A 21719-nucleotide genomic window follows, 5' to 3' on the forward strand; every position below is an offset into this window, starting at 1 on the left:
CTGGTCTCTTTGACAAGAGTACAACACTCACGAAGCTCTACACTCATGACATCACCACCCCGGAGGCCCTACTTCCTACATCATCTTGGGGGTAGGGTTTCCATACAGGGATTTCTGGACACTACAAACAACTCATCTCCCCACTTAGGCTCTTCTGGCATTCCTATACAACTGAAATCTATCCACTCACATTCACAGCTAAGCCCAAATGCCCCCCTTTAAAGGTACTAATAACACATGCCACGGATTCTTGAGCTTTGTGCTCAATTATGCTCTATTTATTCAAGATAGTTATTTTCTACCATGTACTAGAGTCTGTCTGAGGCTAAAGTGATGAAATTTAGATTAATAGGTTTGAAAAAGGAAGTCTCAAAACAGCCAGCCTGGTATAAATTTTGTTGTGTAGTTACTAAAGTTCACTCTTATGAAGAGTGTTTTAATGAAAAGGAGCAAGCTGAGAAAGGAAAAATACAAAATATATGGTACAGTTTCTCCCATAGCCAGGATTCATGGGTCTAGGAATCAAGTGATGGAAAAGGGAACAGTCCCATTTACTATCACTCCTAGTGACCCACTGGGAAAGTTTTTGCTTCCTGTCCCCACAACCCTAAGGTCTGCTGGCCTAGAACTTTTGGTTACAGAGGGTGGAGTGCTCCTGCCAGGAGCCACAACAAATATTCTATTGAACTGGAAACTCAGACTTCCCCCTGGTCATTTTGGGCTTCTAATGCCCTTATACCAATAGGCTAAGAAAGGAATAACAGTGTCAGGAGGGGTGATAGATACAGATTACCATTGGGGAAATTGGATTGCCTCTCCACAATGGAGGTGAAAAGGATTATGTCTGGAGTGCAAGAGATCATTTAGGCTGTCTCTTAGTACTACCATGTCCTGTGATTAAAGTCAATGTGAGACTACAACAGCCTAATCCAAGCAGGATGATAAAGGGCACAGACCCATCAGGAATGAAGGTATGGGTCGTCCAGGAAGAGTCAAAGCCTAGAGTGCTACAGAGGGCAGAGCTGGAGATGTGACTCAAGCCCTTTGGAGGAGCCCAGAAGGTCATGTGTGGATTCCAGACACTGGAACAAGAAGTGGTGAAGCTGAAGTTGACTTGGAGACCCCAAGATGTTAAAGATGCCAGAACTGTGGGTACCTCATGAGGAATGCTGTTAACAGGGAGTGGAACCAACCCAGGAGAAAGAAGTTTGTTGCAGTAAACAAAGATAAAAAAAGAGCAGAGATCTGACTTTGACATCAGATGTGGAAATGCAGAGTTTGGAGTTTGCCCAGCTGGTTTCCTGTCTTGCTTTGGGGATTAAAGTTAAGTGATTGGATGAATCCCAGAAGAGACTTTGAACTTTGGACTTTTAACAATGTAGAGACTGCATGGGGACTTTGAAAGTTGGACTAAATGTATTTTTCATTACGCTATGTATGGCCCCCATAGACTCCTGTGTTTGGACAAGCCTATGGAGGCGAGGGAGAGTAATGTAGTGGTTTTTATATTCTTGGACCTGGGAGGGGCCTTGTTGGAGTAGGTGTGTCACTGTGGGTGTGGGCTTTAAGACCTTCATCCTAGCTGCCTAGAAGCCAATCTTCTCCTGTCTGCCTTCAGATGAAGACGTAGAACTCTCAGCTCCTCCTGCACCATGCCTGCCTGGATGCTGCCATGCTCCCACCTTGATGATAATGGACTGAACCTCTGAACCTGTAAGCCATCCCCAATTAAATGTTGTCCTTATAAGAGTTGCCTTGATCATGGTGTCTGCTCACAGCAGTGAAACCCTAACTAAGACAGTATGTTATCATCAAGAAGTGGGAACTAACACAGGCTGTTCTTGTGCAGAGGGACTAAAGCCAACCTAGAGGATGTAACTTTAAAGGTGTGTGTCAAGGAAAATGCCCTCAGAAAACATGGAATGGCATTAAATTTACAATATCCAAGTGACTGTGCACACAGATACCAGAGACTTGAAGCAAAGGCTTAATTAAGTAACAGAGAATTTTAAATTCATGGGCAAGAGACATAAATATTCCCTCAAGGTCAAAGACTCAGTTATCACAAACTGAGCATGGAGCTCCTAATATTTATATAGCAATTTCACAGAAAAGGCAGAACCAACAGGTCTTGCATGCTATGACTGGAAACAAGCTCTTGCTGTGGGGCAGGTCTGTGTTCCCAGTCTTTAATCTCGTGTGTGCGTACACTGGGGAGAATGGTGCACACATTGGCCTTGCAGGAGGCTAACCTCCTTGCTGATGGTTGAAATCATCAAGGCATCACCTACCGTGCTCCAGCGCTTTCATTGGAACCCAGAAGAGGATGAGGGAGTGGACCAAGGCATTGATGCAGTGACCCCAGAAAACCTGTAGGAAGATAAACCAGGAGTCAGAGTGTCAGGGACTCGGGGCTCTGTTTGTAGCTTGCAATAGGCAAAGCATTGTGAAGGCTCCTGGTGTGGGTTGGAGACTTCTGCAAGGGACATCGTTAGTCTCAATTTAAAACACATGAGGTGGGGGGAGAGAAGAAGGGAGGAAGAGAGAAAGAGAGCGAGAAACCTAAAAGCTATCTCCTCCTACTTACAAGGAGATGGTTGATGTTCTCCAGACAATATTACTTCATTACAAATCTCTATAACCTTCATGGATATGACACAGAATTGTTCCACATGTAAAAACTGAGCTTCTATGTGTGAGTGTCCCTCATCACAATGGGACACCTCACAATCATTCAGGAAAAGGGGGCTCAGGTTAAAACCGGATAGCAAGAAACTAAAATTTTGTTCATTTTGAAAACATAAAAACTCATTGAATGTATAAATTCTCATATTTTTTCTCCATAATGTCTTAAAATACCTCTTACTCATTTCTACCTATCACCTTTGAGGTCAATGACACACACTAAAACCATTCTCTTTGGAGGCTGGCAAAATGGCTCAATGGGTGAAGGTGGCCTGTCACCAAGTCTGAGGAACTGAGTTCAATCCCCAGGACTCACATGGCAGAAAAGAGAGAACTGACTTCTAAGGGCTGCGCCCTCTGCCTTCCACCCACCCATGGTGACAATCCACACCCCCTCTCCACACACTAAATAAATAAACAAATAAATACTGGGACAATTTCACTTCAAATGCTTGCAATACTAAATAAAAGGGCATGGCGTTCTGCCCATTTTAAATGATAGTGTCAAGCATTTTGAGGTTTTTAAAAGTGTGTTCTGTGTTACAAAATATCCAGCCCTACCCCATTCAGTATTCCGTCTAACTACTAAGATCGTGATGCTTTTATCTCCAGGTGGAACTTCTCCAGCAGTCGACAGGTAGTTCTGGGGAGTGTCATGGAGGTGGTTAAACAGGGGTTAAGAGCAGAAAACAGCAAAAGACATCCTATTACATGGCAACTGTGTTTATCCCCAGTTTTACTTTCTCTCAGTAACTATAACGGCTGGGGCCACATCCAGGCCTCATGTGACTGGGAAATGTTGTAACATTTCTCCATGACGTTAGCTTTATGTGCTCACTTGTGCCCACCCCTTTTTCTGACACCCCCCCCATTAAAACAGAAACCAATAAACCCACTAGGTGTCTGCAGGAGACTGAGGTCTGCCCAGTTCTTCCGAATTTAGCATGGGTTCATTTTTCTGTTTACATGTCACCCTGACATCAACTGTAGAGTACGGACTTGACTTGTGAATGCGGTGTGGAGAAGAAGACTCTAACTGCTCGCTAAGAGACTCAGAGGCTGATCAAGTCAGACACCATGTGTGGAAGAGAGCAGAGGCAATGGGATGCCTCTTATTTTATCCCTTCCTGGATCTCCCTTTTAAATACGCCAGAGGATAAGGCGGCCATGACAGTTAACCATCAGGCACTCGGGAAGAGCCTCTGAGCTGGTTCACTGCAGCTTCGAAATCGCCTCCCCCACAGCACCATGGTCATATTGCCAGACTCACATCCTACCTCCTCCTCAGGGGGATCCGTGGCTTCCCTTCAGACAGCAGCATCCAACTTCACTACCACTGTTAGCATGTGTGTGACAGAGGCCTGTGTGACAGCACTGTTAGCATGTGTGTGACAGCACAATTAGCATGTGTGTGACAGCACTGTTAGCATGTGTGTGACAGCACTGTTAGCATGTGTGTGACAGAGGCCTATATGACTGCACTGTTAGCATGTGTGTGACAGTACTGTTAGCATATGTGTGACAGAGGCCTATATGACTGCACTGTTAGCATGTGTGTGACAGTACTGTTAGCACGCATGTGACAGAGGCCTATATGACTGCACTGTTAGCATGTGTGTGACAGCACTGTTAGCATGTGTGTGACAGCACTGTTAGCATGTGTGTGACAGAGGCCTGTGTGACAGCACTGTTAGCATGTGTGTGACAGCACTGTTAGCATGTGTGTGACAGCACTGTTAGCATGTGTGTGACAGCACTGTTAGCATGTGTGTGACAGAGGCCTATATGACTACACTGTTAGCATGTGTATGACAGCACTGTTAGCATGTGTGTGACAGCACTGTTAGCATGTGTGTGACAGCACTGTTAGCATGTGTGTGACTGCACTGTTAGCATGTGTGTGACTGCACTGTTAGAATGTGTGTGACAGCACCGTTAGCCCGCGTGTGACAGAGGCCTGTGTGACAGGCCCATTTTGGTACTCCGACTGTTCCCCCTGTGTTATAGATGGCCCGGCCTCTGTCTGGGTCTCCTCAGGATAATCTATTCAGGTGGGATATCTCTAATCTGAAAGCACCAAGTCCAGAATACTCCAAATCCACAACTTGCCGAGCACTTGTTGAGTATTCTGACCTGACCCTATCTCCATTTATATGCAAGTATTCCAAATTCTACCCTTGCCCTGAAAAAGCCTCTGAAATATGAAATATGTTGAGTTCTAAGAAAATGAAAGGTCCTTAGTTTGAATGCTTGGCACAAGTAAAAGTCAGAATTGGCTGGGCACGCCCATAAAGCTGGCACTGGGTGGTGGGCAGAGACAGGCAGATGAGAGACAGCTCTCTGGACAGGAAGCCCAGTGAGCTTCAGGCTCCACGAAAGATCCGGTCTCAAAAAATAACATGGAGAATGGCTGGCAGAAACACCCAATATTCTCTCCTCTGGCCTCTGCGTGCGCCTGCATGTGTGTGCACTCCTTACACAAATGTGCATATACCTCACACGTAAAGTTAAAACCAGTAAAACAGGCTTGTGGCCGCCAGCCTTAACAAGGGCTGTGTGAAAGGACAGGGCCGACTGTAACGGAAAGGAGCACGAGATGACGCTGCCCACAGAATACAGAGCTGTGAGCAGAAGGAAGGAGATGCTGGCTGGACCTGAGGGAAGTGTTTCTGGATCACAGGACCGGATGTGAAGGGGCGATGCCAATGCCCTCTGTCAGGCACCACTTATCTCACTGAAAGAGAAGGGCTGTGCCTTCCACAGGTGACAGCTGTTTCTCCACAGTATTTACCTACCTTCGTGTTGAAACCTTCGGCGTTCTGAGTGATTTTGTAGAGCTGTGGAAACCTGAGCATGCTCTCCTGAGTACACGACCTCTCGAAGATCCCCAGAGTGAAGGGTGGCAATGCTGTGAAGATCTGTATGGAGACAATCAGCCATCAACCAGAGCCCTTCTGCTTCCCACCGTGCCAATGTTCAAACTCGGTCAATGAGGACTTAACTTTTACAATCAAGTCCAAACCCTAGATTGCACGGTTCACAGCTCCCCAGACATCCTCCAAACAGAGCAAAAGAAATAAACATGTCCATAGAACACCAAAACCATAAATTCCTGATGAGCTAAGAACTCATTGGTGAACAGCTACCCTTCTGTGCAGAACTTGCCATGATGGCGCTTGTACCACAGTTAGCTCCAGGAAGCAGCAGGTTTTCTGTCAGTGCTGGTTGCATGAGTTGTACAACTTTCGACTCTCTCCTCAGGTTTTAGGAAGCACAGGCAATCCATCCATTCATCCACTCAACAGTCACTTACTGTGAACGAGATGGGGGTGGACAATGTGTGGAACGCTGAGAATTCGGGTGCTTCTTTAGAGAGAAAGAAAGGCCAGGAAGCTTCTGAGGCCCCATGTTTACTGAAGAGGAGGTGATTCATTGACAGTAGTGGGACAGAAATGCAGCATGTGAAGTGTGGGGGCTCGACAAAGTTGCTTGGTGAGAAGGTCATGGCGCCATTGTGAAAAGAGACTTTGTGTTTCAGGGTATGGGACTTGCAGGGGATGGATCCTATAGGACTTGCAGGGTGATGCTGAGTGTGGACAACAGGCGCTCCCCACACCTCCTTTGAGAAGAGCACCCTCCTAAAACTCTTAGGCATTGACGCCGTGTTCAGGGGGAAGCCTGTAGCTCACAAAAGACAGGGCTGGGTGAGGACACAGTACGAAGATGAAAGGAGTCCGCAGAGATCATCTCCGGGCACTGGAGGCGGAGAGTGAGTGCCTTTAAGGTGTGAACTTTCATCTGCTCTCCTCAGGGTCAGACGTGACCATGCTTCTGTGTTGCAAAATAAAGCTGGATGCCAAAGATGGGTCTGGAAGGAATGGGCCATTTCACTCTGCGGGTCACTCTCTTACTTGGTTCTAGCACGTTCAGAGAGACTGGCTCATTATTTAGCCTCTCTTTTGATGGAATCCATATCCACAAACCCAGCCAGCTCTGCGGCCATGGAATCCAACAAGCCTCTCTAAGAGAAACACACAACACACCAGTTCCTGGGAGACTGAGAATCTGACCAGTGAAATGCGCCTTCTCCTGGGTTGCTGGCATCAGACAGGGGATGGAGGAACTCTCTCAAGCGCTTGCTTTGGCCTGGGGTGGATAGAAAGCAGCCCTGGGCTTTCAACAGGCTATGAGGAGATGGAGAACCACTGCTATCTCTCCTCTGCACCAACAGACGCTGCGTTCTTCACGGCCAGCGGAAGGAACGGTCAAGGACTACCTCAGGAGCCCTGCATGCATTCGGGTGCATGCTTTCAACTCCACTCTTCTGCACCCGTGCATTGTGCATGTCCCAGCTCGGACTCAGCTAGCCTTTTCTTTTCCTCTTTTATTTGAATCTCTCCTCAATACACTTCAAGCGCTCTTCACCCCTCATTATTGGTGGACTGCCCAGCAAGCTCCACCATACGTTCATCCTTTAAAGTAAACTGCACTCATCTAGGTAGACTGGTTGAGGACCATGGTTTCTGTTGTTGTTTGTTTTGGTTTGGGTTTGCTTTTTTTTTACAAAATGGAGATGTTACACGCATTTATCTTCATCACTTGCTAAACAATACATCACAGAAAGCCCTGTATGTCCCTTGGATTTAACGCTAATGCAGTCTTGTTAGCGTTCTCTACTGTTCGCATAGTAACTCAGAGTAGGGATGTGCCATGGCTTTGAGTTATTAATCCATCAGTCCGCACGTTCCTTCCGATCCTACCTTTCTTTTTGTTACCACAAACATATATCAAACATCCATAATATGGTACAATATGTGCTTTGCTTCTCTTCCCATGGGTCTAAACTGCTGGGTGTAGAAGGAGACGTGTAGTTTTAATTTTATATGATGTTGCCTGCTTGCATTCTAAAAAGGGCTGCAATCTGTTATATTTCCCTTTGCGAAGAACAAGAGTGACCTTCTGCCAGATTCCCTATCCGAGGTGGTTATAGTCCTTATTTATTATTCTCCTGTTGGAAAAAGTCAAATATTAACTCTTTTACATCGCCCTGTGTACCAGTGAGCCTGCACATGCTGACCATCTGGGGCTGTTACTTTCAGCAACATTGAGCTAGGTCCGTCCCTTTTTTGCGTCTACCCATGGTTATCTGTCTCCAAGAGCTCTTTGAGTCCCCAGTTCTTTGGGTCTTTAAGTTGTGTTCATTGTCTACTGGCTTTTTTTTTTTCTTCCAAAAATGGCTTCTTTTGCAACCTGAAAGCATTTAAGTTTTAAGTGGTCAAAACCAGCTTTGACTGTCGACTTGTTGACAGTTTTCCCACCCTGAGCTTATGTGCAGTTCTTAGGAGCATGTTAGGGGAGTCTCATGGTTTTATTTTTCCCATTTGGAATTTATTTTTCTATGAGGTATAGGCTAAGAATTCACTGTTTTTCCCAGATAATGAGCCAGATGTGAAAACACAATCAATTCACACTTTGCTATGAAGTTTAAAAAAAAATCACCATTAAGGTTTATTAGACTCTGAGGTATTGTTCTAGACTCTGGAAATGGAACCCAATTCTACAGTCGCTGACTCTGGGTCTGTAAGGAATATACTGCTCTTGATGGTGAGTTTGGGGCTAGTCTGACAGTAAAGTCTACGACCTCTTCTGAACGTGTTTTGCATATCTGTTTTCAAGAACTCCTTCATTCCACTTACAGTTCCACACAGATCCTCTTGTGCCCCTCAAGCCTGTTTGCATCAGGTAAATGTATATATTAACTTATGAAGTGATGACTTTGTAATGGTTTTTAAGTTTTCCCATATACAAAAAAGTACACTTTCTATTTAATCCTGGTCTTAAGTCTTTATTTCTTTGCTCCATTTCAGTGGTGCTGGGGACACTGCACAGTGGGCATGCTCTCTACCACTGAACGGAATCCCCAGCCTGTTTTGTCTTTACTGTTTAATTCTGAGACAGGTCTTACTAAGTTGCCTGGTCTAGCCTTGAACTCACTCCACAGTGCAGGTAGAATGAAGTTAAGATCCTCTTGCCTGGGCCTGCAGGAGCCAGGATTACAGGAGGTTCTCGGAAGTCCAAGTGATTTTTAATCTTTCATGAAGACTTTGGGATTTTTCATATGGATACTATAAAATTACACCTATGTAATTTATAATTTAAAAACACATGATAGACAGAAACCATACTATGCGACCCAGCTGGTTTCCAGATCTTGAGTCTAAATGGTTCTCCCTGCCTCAGCCTCATATGAAGCTGGGACTAAGGCCTGTGCCATTCCGAGAGGCCATGAATGCGTTTACTGCTTTCTGAAGGGAATTCTTGTATTTCTGCAGTTTTTAGGAGTCCATTTAATTCCATTTAAAATTCCATTTAATTCCATTAAAAATAGAATTACTGATTACTACCAAAAGACAATGTCTTATCTGACTCTTCTAAAATTCTCTCCTATTTCTAATACTTTTCTATTGTTCCCTTCCGGGTTTTCTGGATAAACAATCATATATGACCATATTTATGTGGCGGCTGCTTCATTTGCATGAGTATTTAAGTAAGCATAGGAACTGCTCGTGACGCCCCCAATGTTTGTAACAGATTTTTAAGCCTCTTGATGGCTGCTGAAAACTCTAGGGTGATTCTGAACTCCACAGTGATGATGGCTGGTCCTCCTGCAGTGACAGCCAGTCCACTGACTAACTTCTGACAGAACACAAGGCAGTTTGGGAGTTTGCTGTGGAAGGCGGTGTGCTGCAGCTTTGCAAGCAGGCTGAAATCTCACTGATGGACAGCTGAAATCTCACTGATTGACAGCTTTGCGTTTCTAGTTTTCCCCCCATGTCTTATATTGGGAATGCCAGCTGAACTGCATCAAACTCATGAGCAGAAGTTACCGATAGGACCACGTTTTTATTCATTTTATTGATATAGTTAGAATGATTTTGTTTTTTTTTAAATTTGAAACTCTTGTATTCATGACATCAGGCCTACTCGGTCAAATTCCTTTACTCTTTTAACACAGAGGGAGGCTCCATTAGCTAATATTTTATTTAGAGGTCTGTAATTGTGAGTGAGGCCTGGTCATAATTTTCTTTTTAAAATTATGCTGACTTGATAATGGGATTACTTTTTTGGAAACAATTTAAAAAATATTACTGTGATCTCCTCGCTGAAAATGACATAACATTTAGCTGGATCCATCTGAGCCAGGCAGTGTTTCTCCATGGGGACCTCTGTCTCCCCACAAACTTAACTGATAGAGAAATTGAACTATAGCTCTGGGGAGCTCTTTGAGCTCATGGGTTAAAATCAGGGACACTTACTACTTAGAGATAGACTACGCCCAACACACACTATTGTTTTCCTACATACACCTATCATAAAGTTTAAGTTTTAAATTAGGAACAACTAAGGTTAACAGTGATAACTATTAATAAAAGAGAACTGTCATAATAATACGCTATCATGAAAATAGCTAAAACTTAAGATCCCCTCCAGTATTTTACTTAAATTTTTATTTTTTTGAGATTAGAATTACATCATTTCCCCCTTCTGTTTCACCATTCCAAACCCTCCCAACAATCCCTTCTTTTAGATTTTAGATTTATGATCTCTTTTTTAAAATTGTTGGTGTGTGTGTGTGTGTGTGTGTGTGTGTGTGTGTGTGTGTGTGTATTCTTAACTATAACCTGCTTAGTCTGTATAGTGTTTCTTGTATACATGTTTTCAGGGCTCACCATTTGGTATCAGATATCCCACTGGTATGCTGTTCCCTGGGTAAGATCATTTCTCCTGATCTCAGTGTTCTCTATTGCAGGTAGCTCTTTGTGTGGGATGAGGTCCCATGAGCTGCAGTAGTGGCACACATGCCTTGGCTGTAACCAACAGCTCTCATTGGACTTAAGATCCAGTTAACAAGAGGGACATCATACCTAGCACTGAACCTAACCAACTATCCAGGGATAGTGGGGTTATGGATCTTGGAGGGGAACCTACAACAACCAATTTACTAAGCCATCACAATCGCTAACTACACTCTAAATATGTGTCCTTAGTCCATAAGTGTATTCTTCGCCCTTCAGGAAGGAAACTTCTTTTTGTAATAGATAGAGATCATTACAGAAACCCACAATTAACCACAATGTATAGATGTAGAGTCCAGTCCCAGTGACTACACCTATGAAACACTGCAGAGGGGCAGACAGACTGTAAGAGTCAGAGGATCAGAGGGTTCTGTGAGACTGTGTCTCTTAGTGATGCCAGATGCTACACCCATAAGGTCTCAGCAACATGGGACTCTTACTTCTGCGAGGCTCAGTCTGTAGCTGACTTGAGAAACAGAAGCCTCAGAAAGTGACATCACAGGCGGGAGACTAATGTAATGAGAATCTAATGTGACATAGCTCTGTCTTTAGGGACATGCAAAATCTAGTCTGCTTTATTCTGTTTAACAGAGTGTGGCAAACTGAAGAACTATGATTTACATTAGCTGGCTGGGGAATCACACATTAAATAATGGTACAAGAGAAGATAAAGAAGTAAAGAAATACTGCAAATGTTTTACATCTCACAGATTGCCCCTTAGAGAAGGTCTCTGGCTTCCGACTGGAACCGAGTTGCATAATAGGACATTACAGGGACAATGGCAGCAAGATTAAGTATGGGTTCAAGTACAGCGCTGGGCTCAGGTTTTCCGATTTGATCATTACGCTTCTTAGATGAAGTGTGTGTGTGTGTGTGTGTGTGTGTGTGTGTGTGTGTGTGTGTGTGTGTGTGTGTGTGTGCAAACTCTCATGCATGCGTGTGTGGGTGCATGAAGCATGTGCATTTATTTACATGTGTAGTGGCACATGCTTGGAGAGAGACAGCAAACAAGAGCAAAGTATTGATAACTGACTAACCCAAATAAAGGACAGCTAGGACAGTTCTTCGTGTTCCTTTTTGTAATTTTTCTTTAATTTTCTTTATTTATTTTTTTATATTCCTCACCAAAACAATTGTGTGCCAGCTGGTTTTATGTGTCAACTTGACACAAGCTGAAGTATCACAGAGAAAGGAGCCTCCGTTGAGGAAATGCCTCCATGAGACCCAGCTGTAAGGCATTTTTCTCAACTAGTGATCAACGGGGAAGGGCCCAGCCCACCGTGGGTGGTGCTGTTCCTGGGCTGGTAGTCCTGGGTTCTGTAAGAGAGCAAGCTGAGCAAGCCAGGGGAAGCAAGCCAGTAAGTAACATCCCTCCATGGCCTCTCCATCAGCTCTATAATGTTCCAGTACCTACTTTTCTCATGAAAAAGGTGTATTTAGAATTAGCCATCTTGACTGTTTAGATGATCCCAATCTTGTTGGTGACATCTAGAGCATCATAGTTAGGAGCCAATCGAACATTCACCTTCTTCACTTTATCAAGGTATTTGATATGGTCATGTCAATGACCATAGTCATGTCAATGTCATAGAGTTTCTTCACGGCCTGTTTGATCTGGTGTTTGTTGGCCTTGACATCCCCAGTGAACACAAGTATGTTGTCCTCTATCTTCTTCATGGCTGACTCTGTGGTCAGGGGGAATTTGATGCTGGCATAGTAGTCAAGCTTGTTTCTCCTGGGTGCACTGTTTTGAGGATACTTAGGCTGCCTCCGGAGCCACGGGGTCTTGGGTCCCCTGAAGGTGAGTGCCCTGAGGATCTTCTTTTTGTAGCTGTGGACACTTTTCAGCACTGCCTTCTTAGCTTTCAAGCCCTTCGCTTTGGCTTTGGCTTTGGCTTTGGGAGGGGCACAGGCTTCCTTCTTTGCTTCTTGGCAAAAGGTTCTAGCACCCACTTTAATACCTATTCTATGGACTCTGGTAATCTCTGGTCATTTTGCTTCAGAATTGATTTCTCTGGTACAGAGTTCTCTTCTCCATTGGTTAGTGGGACACTGTATACACAAAACATTTTCCTAGCCCTATACATTCAAGGTCACAGTGGTTCTTAACCTTTCATGGGCACAACAAGCCCCAGGAGCATTCTTTTAAAAGGGCGCCTATCTCTGAGGCACTCTCTATTGAGTGACTGTGGGGCTCAGAAATCTGAGTTTTTCAAAAACAAGCCCTTGCTTTTGCTTCTTGTGAGTAGACTATGGGCCTTGTTTTTATCAACATCATGTTTCAGCTTATTTCAGCTCATCTGGCTACACCATCTCATAACATTTCTTGGGTAAATCTAAATTTCCCAGGGTTACCCAGAATTAAGAAAACCATCCTGCCCTTGAAAATCAAGCTAAACCCGACTTATCTCATAGGGTGACATTCATCTTAGGCTTTCCTCAACTCTAAAGCACAGCCTCCAGGGGATCGGCTTCATGTTTGAGTAGGGGTGTGTATGGGTTTGCATGTATCTTCTGGTCCTAGATTATCTAGCTCTCCCTAGCCTCTCCTCAGTACACAGAAGCAAGGCCCTTGAGCCATACCTTTGCGAAGATGGCCAGAGAAGATCCTAGCAAGTTAATTCAGCTCTTCTCTCTCTACCAGTTCACCGTTTAGTGGATCTGCACAAGCAAGTAGTACACTCTACAGTGGGTCATACAGTCAACTAACTTACCAAGACTAGAACCTAGCCTTCCCAGAGTCTGAGCCCATATACTTGATTCTCTTCACCTAAAAGCCACAGAGGCCCAGGTCATACTGTGTGTCGCTAGATCACACTGTGTGTTCAGTATGCTGTAGCCAACATGGCAGCTATGAGAAAAGTGCACCGTGGGATGTGAGTCCACAGCCAGAAATGCACACAGTACCATGAGCTCTTTGAGCCACACTTCCTCCTCTGGGGGAGCACCTCTCTGAGGCAGCTACTTCAGAGGTTAAACTCCACGAGGCACAAGAAGCTAGGATTGGTGCTCCAAGCTGTAGGAGGGAGCTACTCAAAGAGGTGAATCACTCTGGTGACCCACAGATGGGTAGCTATGGCACTTAGCAATGGCTGCCTCTTCGGTTGTTTTTCTCCCAAGAGGGGAATGAGAAAACTAGGCGTTTTCGCTTACAGTTTCTACTTGTTTTTGGCTTTTGGATTTATTCATCAATTAATTACAAAAAACCCTCAGAATTCATAGACATTCTTCTTAGAAGGGCAAAAACTCATTGGGCCTTAGATTCTTTATTCATGTCTATGTTTAAGAGTTCAGAAGTAATGCTACAAAATAGAGTGAGCTTAGATTGCAGGACAGAAATTTTTCCTTGAAAATGCTGCAGAGACATTTAGTGAGGGGGCAGCCAGGAGTCCATTACTAAGATATATGGGTTAATAATTTCATGGGGCTACTCAAGAATGATCTGCTGTGATTGAAACCATGTGTGGAGAGTTTGGGCTTCTGCAGGATGTGTGGCAGCAACAAAGGCCCTAAAGATATATTTGTGCTGCCTGCTAAGTACACAGATGATTGGCTCAGATACACTTCCCAGACATAAACAGTGAAGAATGCCCCTGAAGTTCTCCACGCTATCAGATTGAAAGGGGGATGCTTACCACATTGTACAAGCCGATGCACCAGCGCTCAAATAAAATCTGCCCAGAAAATCCATTAACAAAGGCGAACCAAAGCTGCAAGAGAACAAAGTTCATCAAGTTTTATATCAATATTGACCTAAATATTTCCACTCACTGGAGAAGTAGCCCGGAATGTGGACCACCAGCTGGACACAGCTGCAGAGGGAGACTGTGCCAGCAGTGTGACAGTTGTCCTTTCAAGGAATATAAATTCCAATACCATAAATATCAATATCTTAAGGAAAATTTATATTAAGGACGCATCAACTTTGAGAGGTTATATGCGCCATGTTTACAAGGAAATGAACTTATATCAAATGTGTTTTGTGTTAACACTTTCTGATTGACTGGAAGAGTCTCAACTTCATGCATTTCCCCCTATTAACTTGATTTGATAGCTATGGTGTCTCTTTGAAGGGCTTTGAAATAGATAGATTATAACTAATAAAATAATCATGAAACCATTCTGTTGGTCATGTGTGTTTCTAGTTGACAAAATATTAACTTCTTTGGTTGGCTGCGCTCTCTACCTCAAGCACAGGCCAACACATAGTGATAAGAAACAAGCATGCTCAAATCATCTTTTATGAATTAACTGGACAGATCATTCTCAAGAGGATCTGGTCAGTAAACACATGAGAAAAACACATGAGCAACTTCCGCCTTCAGGGATATACAAATTAAACTGTAAGTCCATCTGAATCAGAATGATAGCATCAAGAAAACAAATGGCATCTGTGGTGGTTTGAGGAAGAATGGTCCCATAGGTTCATACAGTTGAATGCTTAGGCATCAAAAGCGACACTACTTCAGAAGGATTAGTAGGTGTGGTGGTGTTGGAGGAAGTATGTCACTGGGGGTGGGCTTCAAGAGCCCAAGCCAAGCTCAGAGTCTCATTTTTCCTGCTGTTTATGGATCTGCATGCAGAACTCTCAGCTCCGTCTCCAGCACCATGCCTGCCTGCCTGCCACCATGATGATGATGGACTAATCCTCTGACACTGTAAGAAAGGCCCAATTAAATATTTTCCTTTATAAGAGTTGGCTTGCTCATGGTAACTCTTCACAGCAACAGAACTTGGACTAAAACAGGAAGGAATCAATGTCGATGGGGACTGGTTATTCTACAGAAAACTCAGGCCACATGGAGACCCTTTGTGCTCTCACAGGAGTCCTCTCCCAAGAGGAAGCAGAGGCAGCAAGATCTGTAACGGGTGAGCAGTGGAGAAGGCACAAAGTCCCACAAGAAAGCGTCCTGAGACAACTGTGCTTCCTCCCTAAAGGTCTAAAAACATCAACAGAACAAGGACAGCAAAACAACAAAAACCTCACACAGGACTGGGACAGATGCATGGGAAATAATTGCTACTGAAGAACCAACGACAGGGAAAAGAAAATGACATAGATTCTTGGTGAGCCTGCAGGATCTAAAACATGCGACTTCTCTTTGAAAACAGGAGATAAAATTAAATGTGTAAGACAACAAAGAAGGTGGCAAATTAAAGAAAGGTTGATGTTAAGGGACTAAAGACATAGAAATGGAAATAAAAACAGAACTGACATTGATAAAGAACCAGTTAGGGATTGATGGGGTAGGCTTTAAGAAACTGTGATAAGGCTGGAGATGGGGCAGTGATTAGAAGTACTTGCTGTTCTTGCAAAGGACTCAAGCTTGGTTGCCAGTGTTCCTGCCAGGCTGCTCACCACCACCTGTAACTCTAGTTCCAGGCCCTTTCCTGGCCTCTGTAGGTATACACATGTGAACACACACACACACATACACATACACACACACACACACACACACACACACAAATAAGTATTTTTTAAAAATCAATATTATGCAAAGGATTAAACATACATTGACCTTAAGAGAAAGGGAAACCTTTCAAAAGACAAAAATAAAGAACAAAATCATTTTTATTATGTTTAATTTAATTTTCAGACGTGTTTGGAAGCAGGGTACATATGTGGTGGTCAGAGGACAGTTTGATAGAATTTGTTCTCTCCTTTCCCCCTGAGGTGCCTGGAAAGAACTCAGGTTTCCTCGGCAGGAAGTGCCTTTACCAGCTGAACTATATTTCTGACCCACAGAATTTTTAAGGTATATTAAAACAACAACAACAACAAAACAGTAAAAAGTACTCAAACATATAATAGAAGAGAATTTTCTAAAACATCACTGTGCAAATGAAAAGACGGATCCTCTGACTCGGGAAAGAGAACAACAGACAGAGGTGGATCAGTCACCATCCAAGTAGGCTGACACAGGAGGGAATGTGTTGATTCATTTATTGACTACTGTTGCTGGCGTTCTCCCGGTCCATGGCCATATGCATGCGGAGTATATGCTCTATCGCTGAATTTCTCCCCAGCCTCAATTTTGAAATGCTATAAAATTGATTCAATACAGTCAGTGAAAAGAGGCAATTAGCCTGCCAAGGGAAACCATGAAGCTGACTTCCTACTTCTCTCTGGCGGGACATCAGAACAGAAGCTGGCGGCTAACATTTAGAAGTGTTGGTGAAGCGGTGTGACAAGGACTTTAGCAAGCCACCAAAACTAAAGACAAAGCAAAGCCTGACAACACAAAGGGATGGGGGATGGAGACCGTGGTACTGTATGTCTGTTACACTGGTTAAAACTCAGGACACCCAGAAGATACCAGACCTGAAACATGTATTACATACAAGAGGAAGAGTTTTAAAGGCAGGGGAGAAGGCATAAAGAATGAAGCCAAATTCCTAACTTTGTCTTACAAGCCAGCAGGATCAGACCCTACCCTGCTTCTTCCCTATTTTTCCTTCTCTTTTTCTCCTCCTTCCTTTCTCCTTTCTCCTCCCTTCCTCCCTCCTTCCTTCCCTCCCTCCTGCCCTCCCTTCTTCTAGGAAAAGGCAGGTTACCTGGGTTTGAGCGACTACAAGGCATAGCGCCAGAGCAGCAGTAGCTGGCTGGACTGTCTGTCTCCCTGCTCTGTAATTGTGATGCTAGGAATGAACCCAGAGTCTATGTTATGTAGGCCACCCAGCTATATTTGAGGTCCTCAGAATTCTCTCTCTCCCCCTCCCCTCCCTTCCCCCCTCTTTCTCCCCTCCCTTCTCCCCTCCTTCTCCCCTCCTTCTCCCCTCCCTTCTCCCCTCCCTTCTCCCCTCCTTCTCCCCTCCCTTCTCCCCTCCTTCTCCCCTCCCTTCTCCCCTCCTTCTCTCCTCCCTTCTCCCCTCCTTTCTCCCCTCCTTCTCCTCTCCCTTCTCCCCTCCTTCTCCCCTCCCCCTCCCCTCCATTCTCCCCTCCTTCTCCCCTCCCTTCTCCCTCCTTCTCCCCTCCCTTCTCCCCTCCTTCTCCCCTCCCTTCTCCCCTCCTTTCTCCCCTTCTTCTCCCCTCCCCCTCCCCTCCCTTCTCCCCTCCTTCTCCCCTCCCTTCTCCCTCCTTCTCCCCTCCCTTCTCCCTCCTTCTCCCCTCCTTCTCCCCTCCCCCTCCCCTCCCTTCTCCCCTCCTTCTCCCCTCCCTTCTCCCTCCTTCTCCCCTCCCTTCTCCCCTCCCTTCTCCCCTCCCTTCCCCCTCCTTCTCCCCTCCCTTCTCCCCTCCTTCTCCCCTCCCTTCTCCCCTCCCCCTCCCCTCCCTTCTCCCCTCCTTCTCCCCTCCCTTCTCCCCTCCCTTCTCCCCTCCCTTCTCCCCTCCCTTCCCCCCCCCCGCCTTTTCTTTCTTTCTTCCAATCCTGTACCTCAGTTCCCCAAGACAGGGTTTCTCTGTGTAGTGTTGGCTATCCTGGAGCCCACTCTGTAGACCAGGCTAGCCTTGAACTCATAGAGATCTGCTTTCCTTGTCCTCCCAAGTGCTGGGATCAAAGGTGTGTACTAGCACTGTCTGGCTTGAAATTTCAGTTTTAATTAAACAAGCCCCTCCCCCCACGAGGTTATCATATTTTACCAACCTAGTGGACAAAGACATAAATTTGACAAGGTGAAGAGCTCTAATCCAGCTAGGAATGAAGCACTGTTGACAAGTGTTCAAAATGCTTTCCTTTGTCTCAAGGATTTCACTTATTTAAATCTTACAGCTTTAGTCATGTGGCACTCAACATAAAAATATAAAAGTGTTTTCTTTGACATTATTTGAACTATAGAACTTGCACACACTATATGATGACTGCTGTAAAATATTCATTGGTTAAATAAGCACAATAAGCGATCTCGAAGAGCACACAAAGCCATCCATGTGCCTCAACTGTCATAAAAAAGCTCCCAGACAGACCACTGAAAAGAAAAATCAAGTTGCAAAACAGGGCAGTTCAGAAAGTCCTCGGAAAGTCCGATGCTTCAGTTTGGGGGTCTGCCTGGACTACACAGAAAGACTGTTTCAAAAAGACAAACCCAGCAACAAAACAGAAACAAAATAAAACAAACCTTCAAAACAATAACAAAATCCAAACAAAAACCTAAGGCCCCTGAACCCAGCAAAGCCACGTGGAAAGGTCGTGACTCCACAACATAAGTGTAACCTCCACACATGGTCGTTTTCTCCCAATAGTTCTGAGTAGCAAAGGGAGCCATGAGTGCTTGGAGCTTTCGAAACATCCATGTTTTGTTTATTTAACTGAGGCAGTTTTCAACTAGGGACCAGTTACAAAGGAGGAGACGTTTCACGGTATGTGGAGATCTTCACGGTCACCTCCTGAAAGAGGATGGTGCTGTCATGGAGTGGTTGGGAGGCCAAAGAGTCTGTGGAACCTCCTTATACCACCCAGGAGCCCTCCCCCGCCCCGGCAATGATCTCACTTGACCCCAACTGTCTGTAACCCATTGTGGAAAAACCCTGGGTGTATTAGGCTAGCCTGGTGTGACTATGTGATCACTGTCTGAGGAGGATGAGGCTCAGAAAGCTTCAGCCCTTAAAATAACAGCAGCACATCTGCAGCAGCACAGCTGTGACCGTGGCCGAGCCTATGGGGCCAGTGTAGCACAGGGAGTGAATCCAGCAACTTCACACGGGGTAAGCCTACCAACAGCCATCTGTTATAAAAATAAATTACTGTTTTAAGGAGCTAGGATGGACTTAGTATGACCAAGACATACTGTGGCATACCGCATCAGTGACAATTCCCAGTAAGAAGGACAAAAAAAAAAAAAAATCATTCTTAAGAGAGTTCTTATCTTTTCCTCAGGATTGACTGTTGGACCGGGATGTGTGGTCACTTCAGAGCGGGGACTTGATATCCGCCCCCCTCCACTGCTCCCCTGAAGCAGCTGCTGTTTCACGGCTGGCACAGACCCGGCTCCTCACGGTCTGGATGTGTTTGCACTCATTTTATCATTTGCAGGTGATGCTGGACTTTGACAAGTGTAAACAAACTCGTTCTTAACATTTCATCTGCATTCCAGTCACCAGTCCGTCGCCGGTGATTAGACCTTTTATTTGATTGGACCTCTTTCTTTCTTTCTTTCTTTTTTTTGGTAGAGGAAAATGAAACCCAAAATACACAAAACAAGTCGGCCCCTCCTCCCTTCCTCCAATCCACCTTATAATTTCAAAACCCGTGAGCTGTCTGTTTCTTCCCCTTTAAAAATTCAAACTTGATTTTATTTTGGCAAGATTTCCATAGGCGGAGGGAAACGTATGAAAATGTAGTGTATTTTTAAACATTTATACCAACGGACTAAGTTTTTATTTTATTTACTTGTGAGGCAGGCACACGATGGCTCTCTGACACACTATAAAGTCGGGCTTTCACACCACTTAGTCATATACAAATGTTAATTCATATATTAAAGACAGCACCACCCAATTCTTGAACACCAAGGTCATTTTTGGTGGGTCACTGGCTGTAAGACCAAACTCTGCCCTCAATGCAAACAGATGGTCCGTCTCTTGGACTGGCCTCTCTTGGTGTTTGTGGGCCATGTGCTTTACTCTTTTGGATTAATGGGAGAAAAGACTGCTCTGCTTGAACGTTCTTGTTAACCAGGAATGCTCTTAAATGAACCAAGCCAAAGCCCGGAGCGGGGCAGCCTGAGACTTGGGTTGGTGGGAGGCCTGCCAAGCACTGCCGCTAGCCAAGCTCCTGGGGTTTGGGTCCTCAAACCTAGGGCTGTTATGAGCAAACTGACCCAAACTTATTAAATGGCGTTTCCTTCTCGGAGAAAGATCCTTCTTTGCTTTAACTCCTGCCTGGCTGCCAGAGGCACAGGAACTGTTGGCTGATGGCACAGGTTCCTGTCTGGAGGAGTCACTGCCATTGTTCAACCTCACCGGGTCAGACTGCCACGAGTCACAGCTAGCAGTCAACGTGTTTAGTAAAATGGTTGCTGGCTTGGGGAAAGGGATGGCTTGTCCTTCTAGGGGCCTGGAAAAGAATGGAAGGGACAAGTGCCCTATAGAGAATACGGGGATGAATTAGCCATCTGATTCCTTACTGAAGAAATGGACTGCAGCACGGGCTACTGGTCTGCACAGCAGCTTTGAGACAATGAACTGGGATTAGAAACATTGCTCTCAGAGACAAATTGCTGCAGACCCCTGTCCCCCACCTCACCTGGCCATAGGGATTAAAAGCAAAACAAAACAAACCCCCAAAACAACAACAACAAAAAAAACCCTGAAATATATTTTTTCTAAAATTCTGTTTCTGGAAATTAATTTTCCATTAATAAAAAAGCACTGGTTTATAAAAACACTGCTTTGTTGTACAATGTTGTTGGCTATGGATGACGAGGATAAAGGCAAAGGAGCTGAGAACTGGTTTCAGCAAATCGTTGTGCTCCCTCCCTGTATGAGGTCAAAGAGCAAGGCTGTGGGGCTGGCTCCCAATTTACAGTTTAGGTGGGGCTGCTGCAGATCACCAGGGCTCCTTGGCAAACGAGGTACCACTGACCCATCCCTTTGGCCCAGACACTGAAGCTCTTGGTAGAGGCCAGGTGACTGTAGCAGACGTATGAATTATTAAACACTTCAAAAATACGGACGGGAAATCAGGGGGGAAAGCAAAGCGTGACGCAGAGGAGGGATATGACACACGACGGGGGAGGGGATGGACTCTAGAAGTTTCCCTCCAGGTGATGATCGGTGATACGTTACAGGACTGAGAAGCCAAAATGAAACTGAGACTAAGAAATACGGTTGGGGAACCAGGCAGAGCCCTGTTTTAACTCCAGAAGAGTTTCCTCTCCCTTAGTCAGTAGAAGGCAGGGAAACCATGGGAGCAAACACGGCAAACCATAGAACAACTGAGCAATGAGATGGGAGTGGCACGCGTGGGATCCAGGTTCCGTCAGAGCATGTAACGTAGTACATTTATGTACATGTGTTTGAGCTCAAAGGAGCACTAACGGCCAACCTCGCTGTGCCTGTTGATCTCAGAGCAGAAGCAGAGGCACACAGTGGGAATACTGTTAGCTATAAAGGCCACCATTTTTCATCACGGCGCACAAGTGCATCTTCAACTTTTTGAAATGACATAGAAGAAAACTTCTGTGTACCGCATTATACTGACTTTTCTCTTACCCTATCACACTTTAATTTTTTTCTT

At 44.9% G+C, this 21719-nt stretch overlaps 1 protein-coding gene across 14 annotated transcripts in view; it reads right to left on the reverse strand.

Annotated features, from left to right (window-relative positions):
• The window catches only part of Atp8a2 (ATPase phospholipid transporting 8A2), a 532902-nt gene that overhangs the window by 140169 nt on the left and 371014 nt on the right, over positions 1 to 21719 (reverse strand). For all 14 annotated transcript variants that reach the window (XM_039093999.2, XM_039093996.2, XM_039093997.2 and 11 more), the window contains 3 exons: positions 14178 to 14252; positions 5481 to 5603; positions 2292 to 2370 (listed from right to left, as the gene is read on the reverse strand). In XM_039093999.2, the coding sequence (XP_038949927.1) occupies positions 2292 to 2370; positions 5481 to 5603; positions 14178 to 14252 (277 nt within the window). The remainder of the gene's footprint in view (positions 1 to 2291; positions 2371 to 5480; positions 5604 to 14177; positions 14253 to 21719) is intronic.

The sequence above is a fragment of the Rattus norvegicus genome, chromosome 15, assembly GCF_036323735.1.
Source record: "Rattus norvegicus strain BN/NHsdMcwi chromosome 15, GRCr8, whole genome shotgun sequence".
Lineage (NCBI taxonomy): Eukaryota > Metazoa > Chordata > Mammalia > Rodentia > Muridae > Rattus > Rattus norvegicus.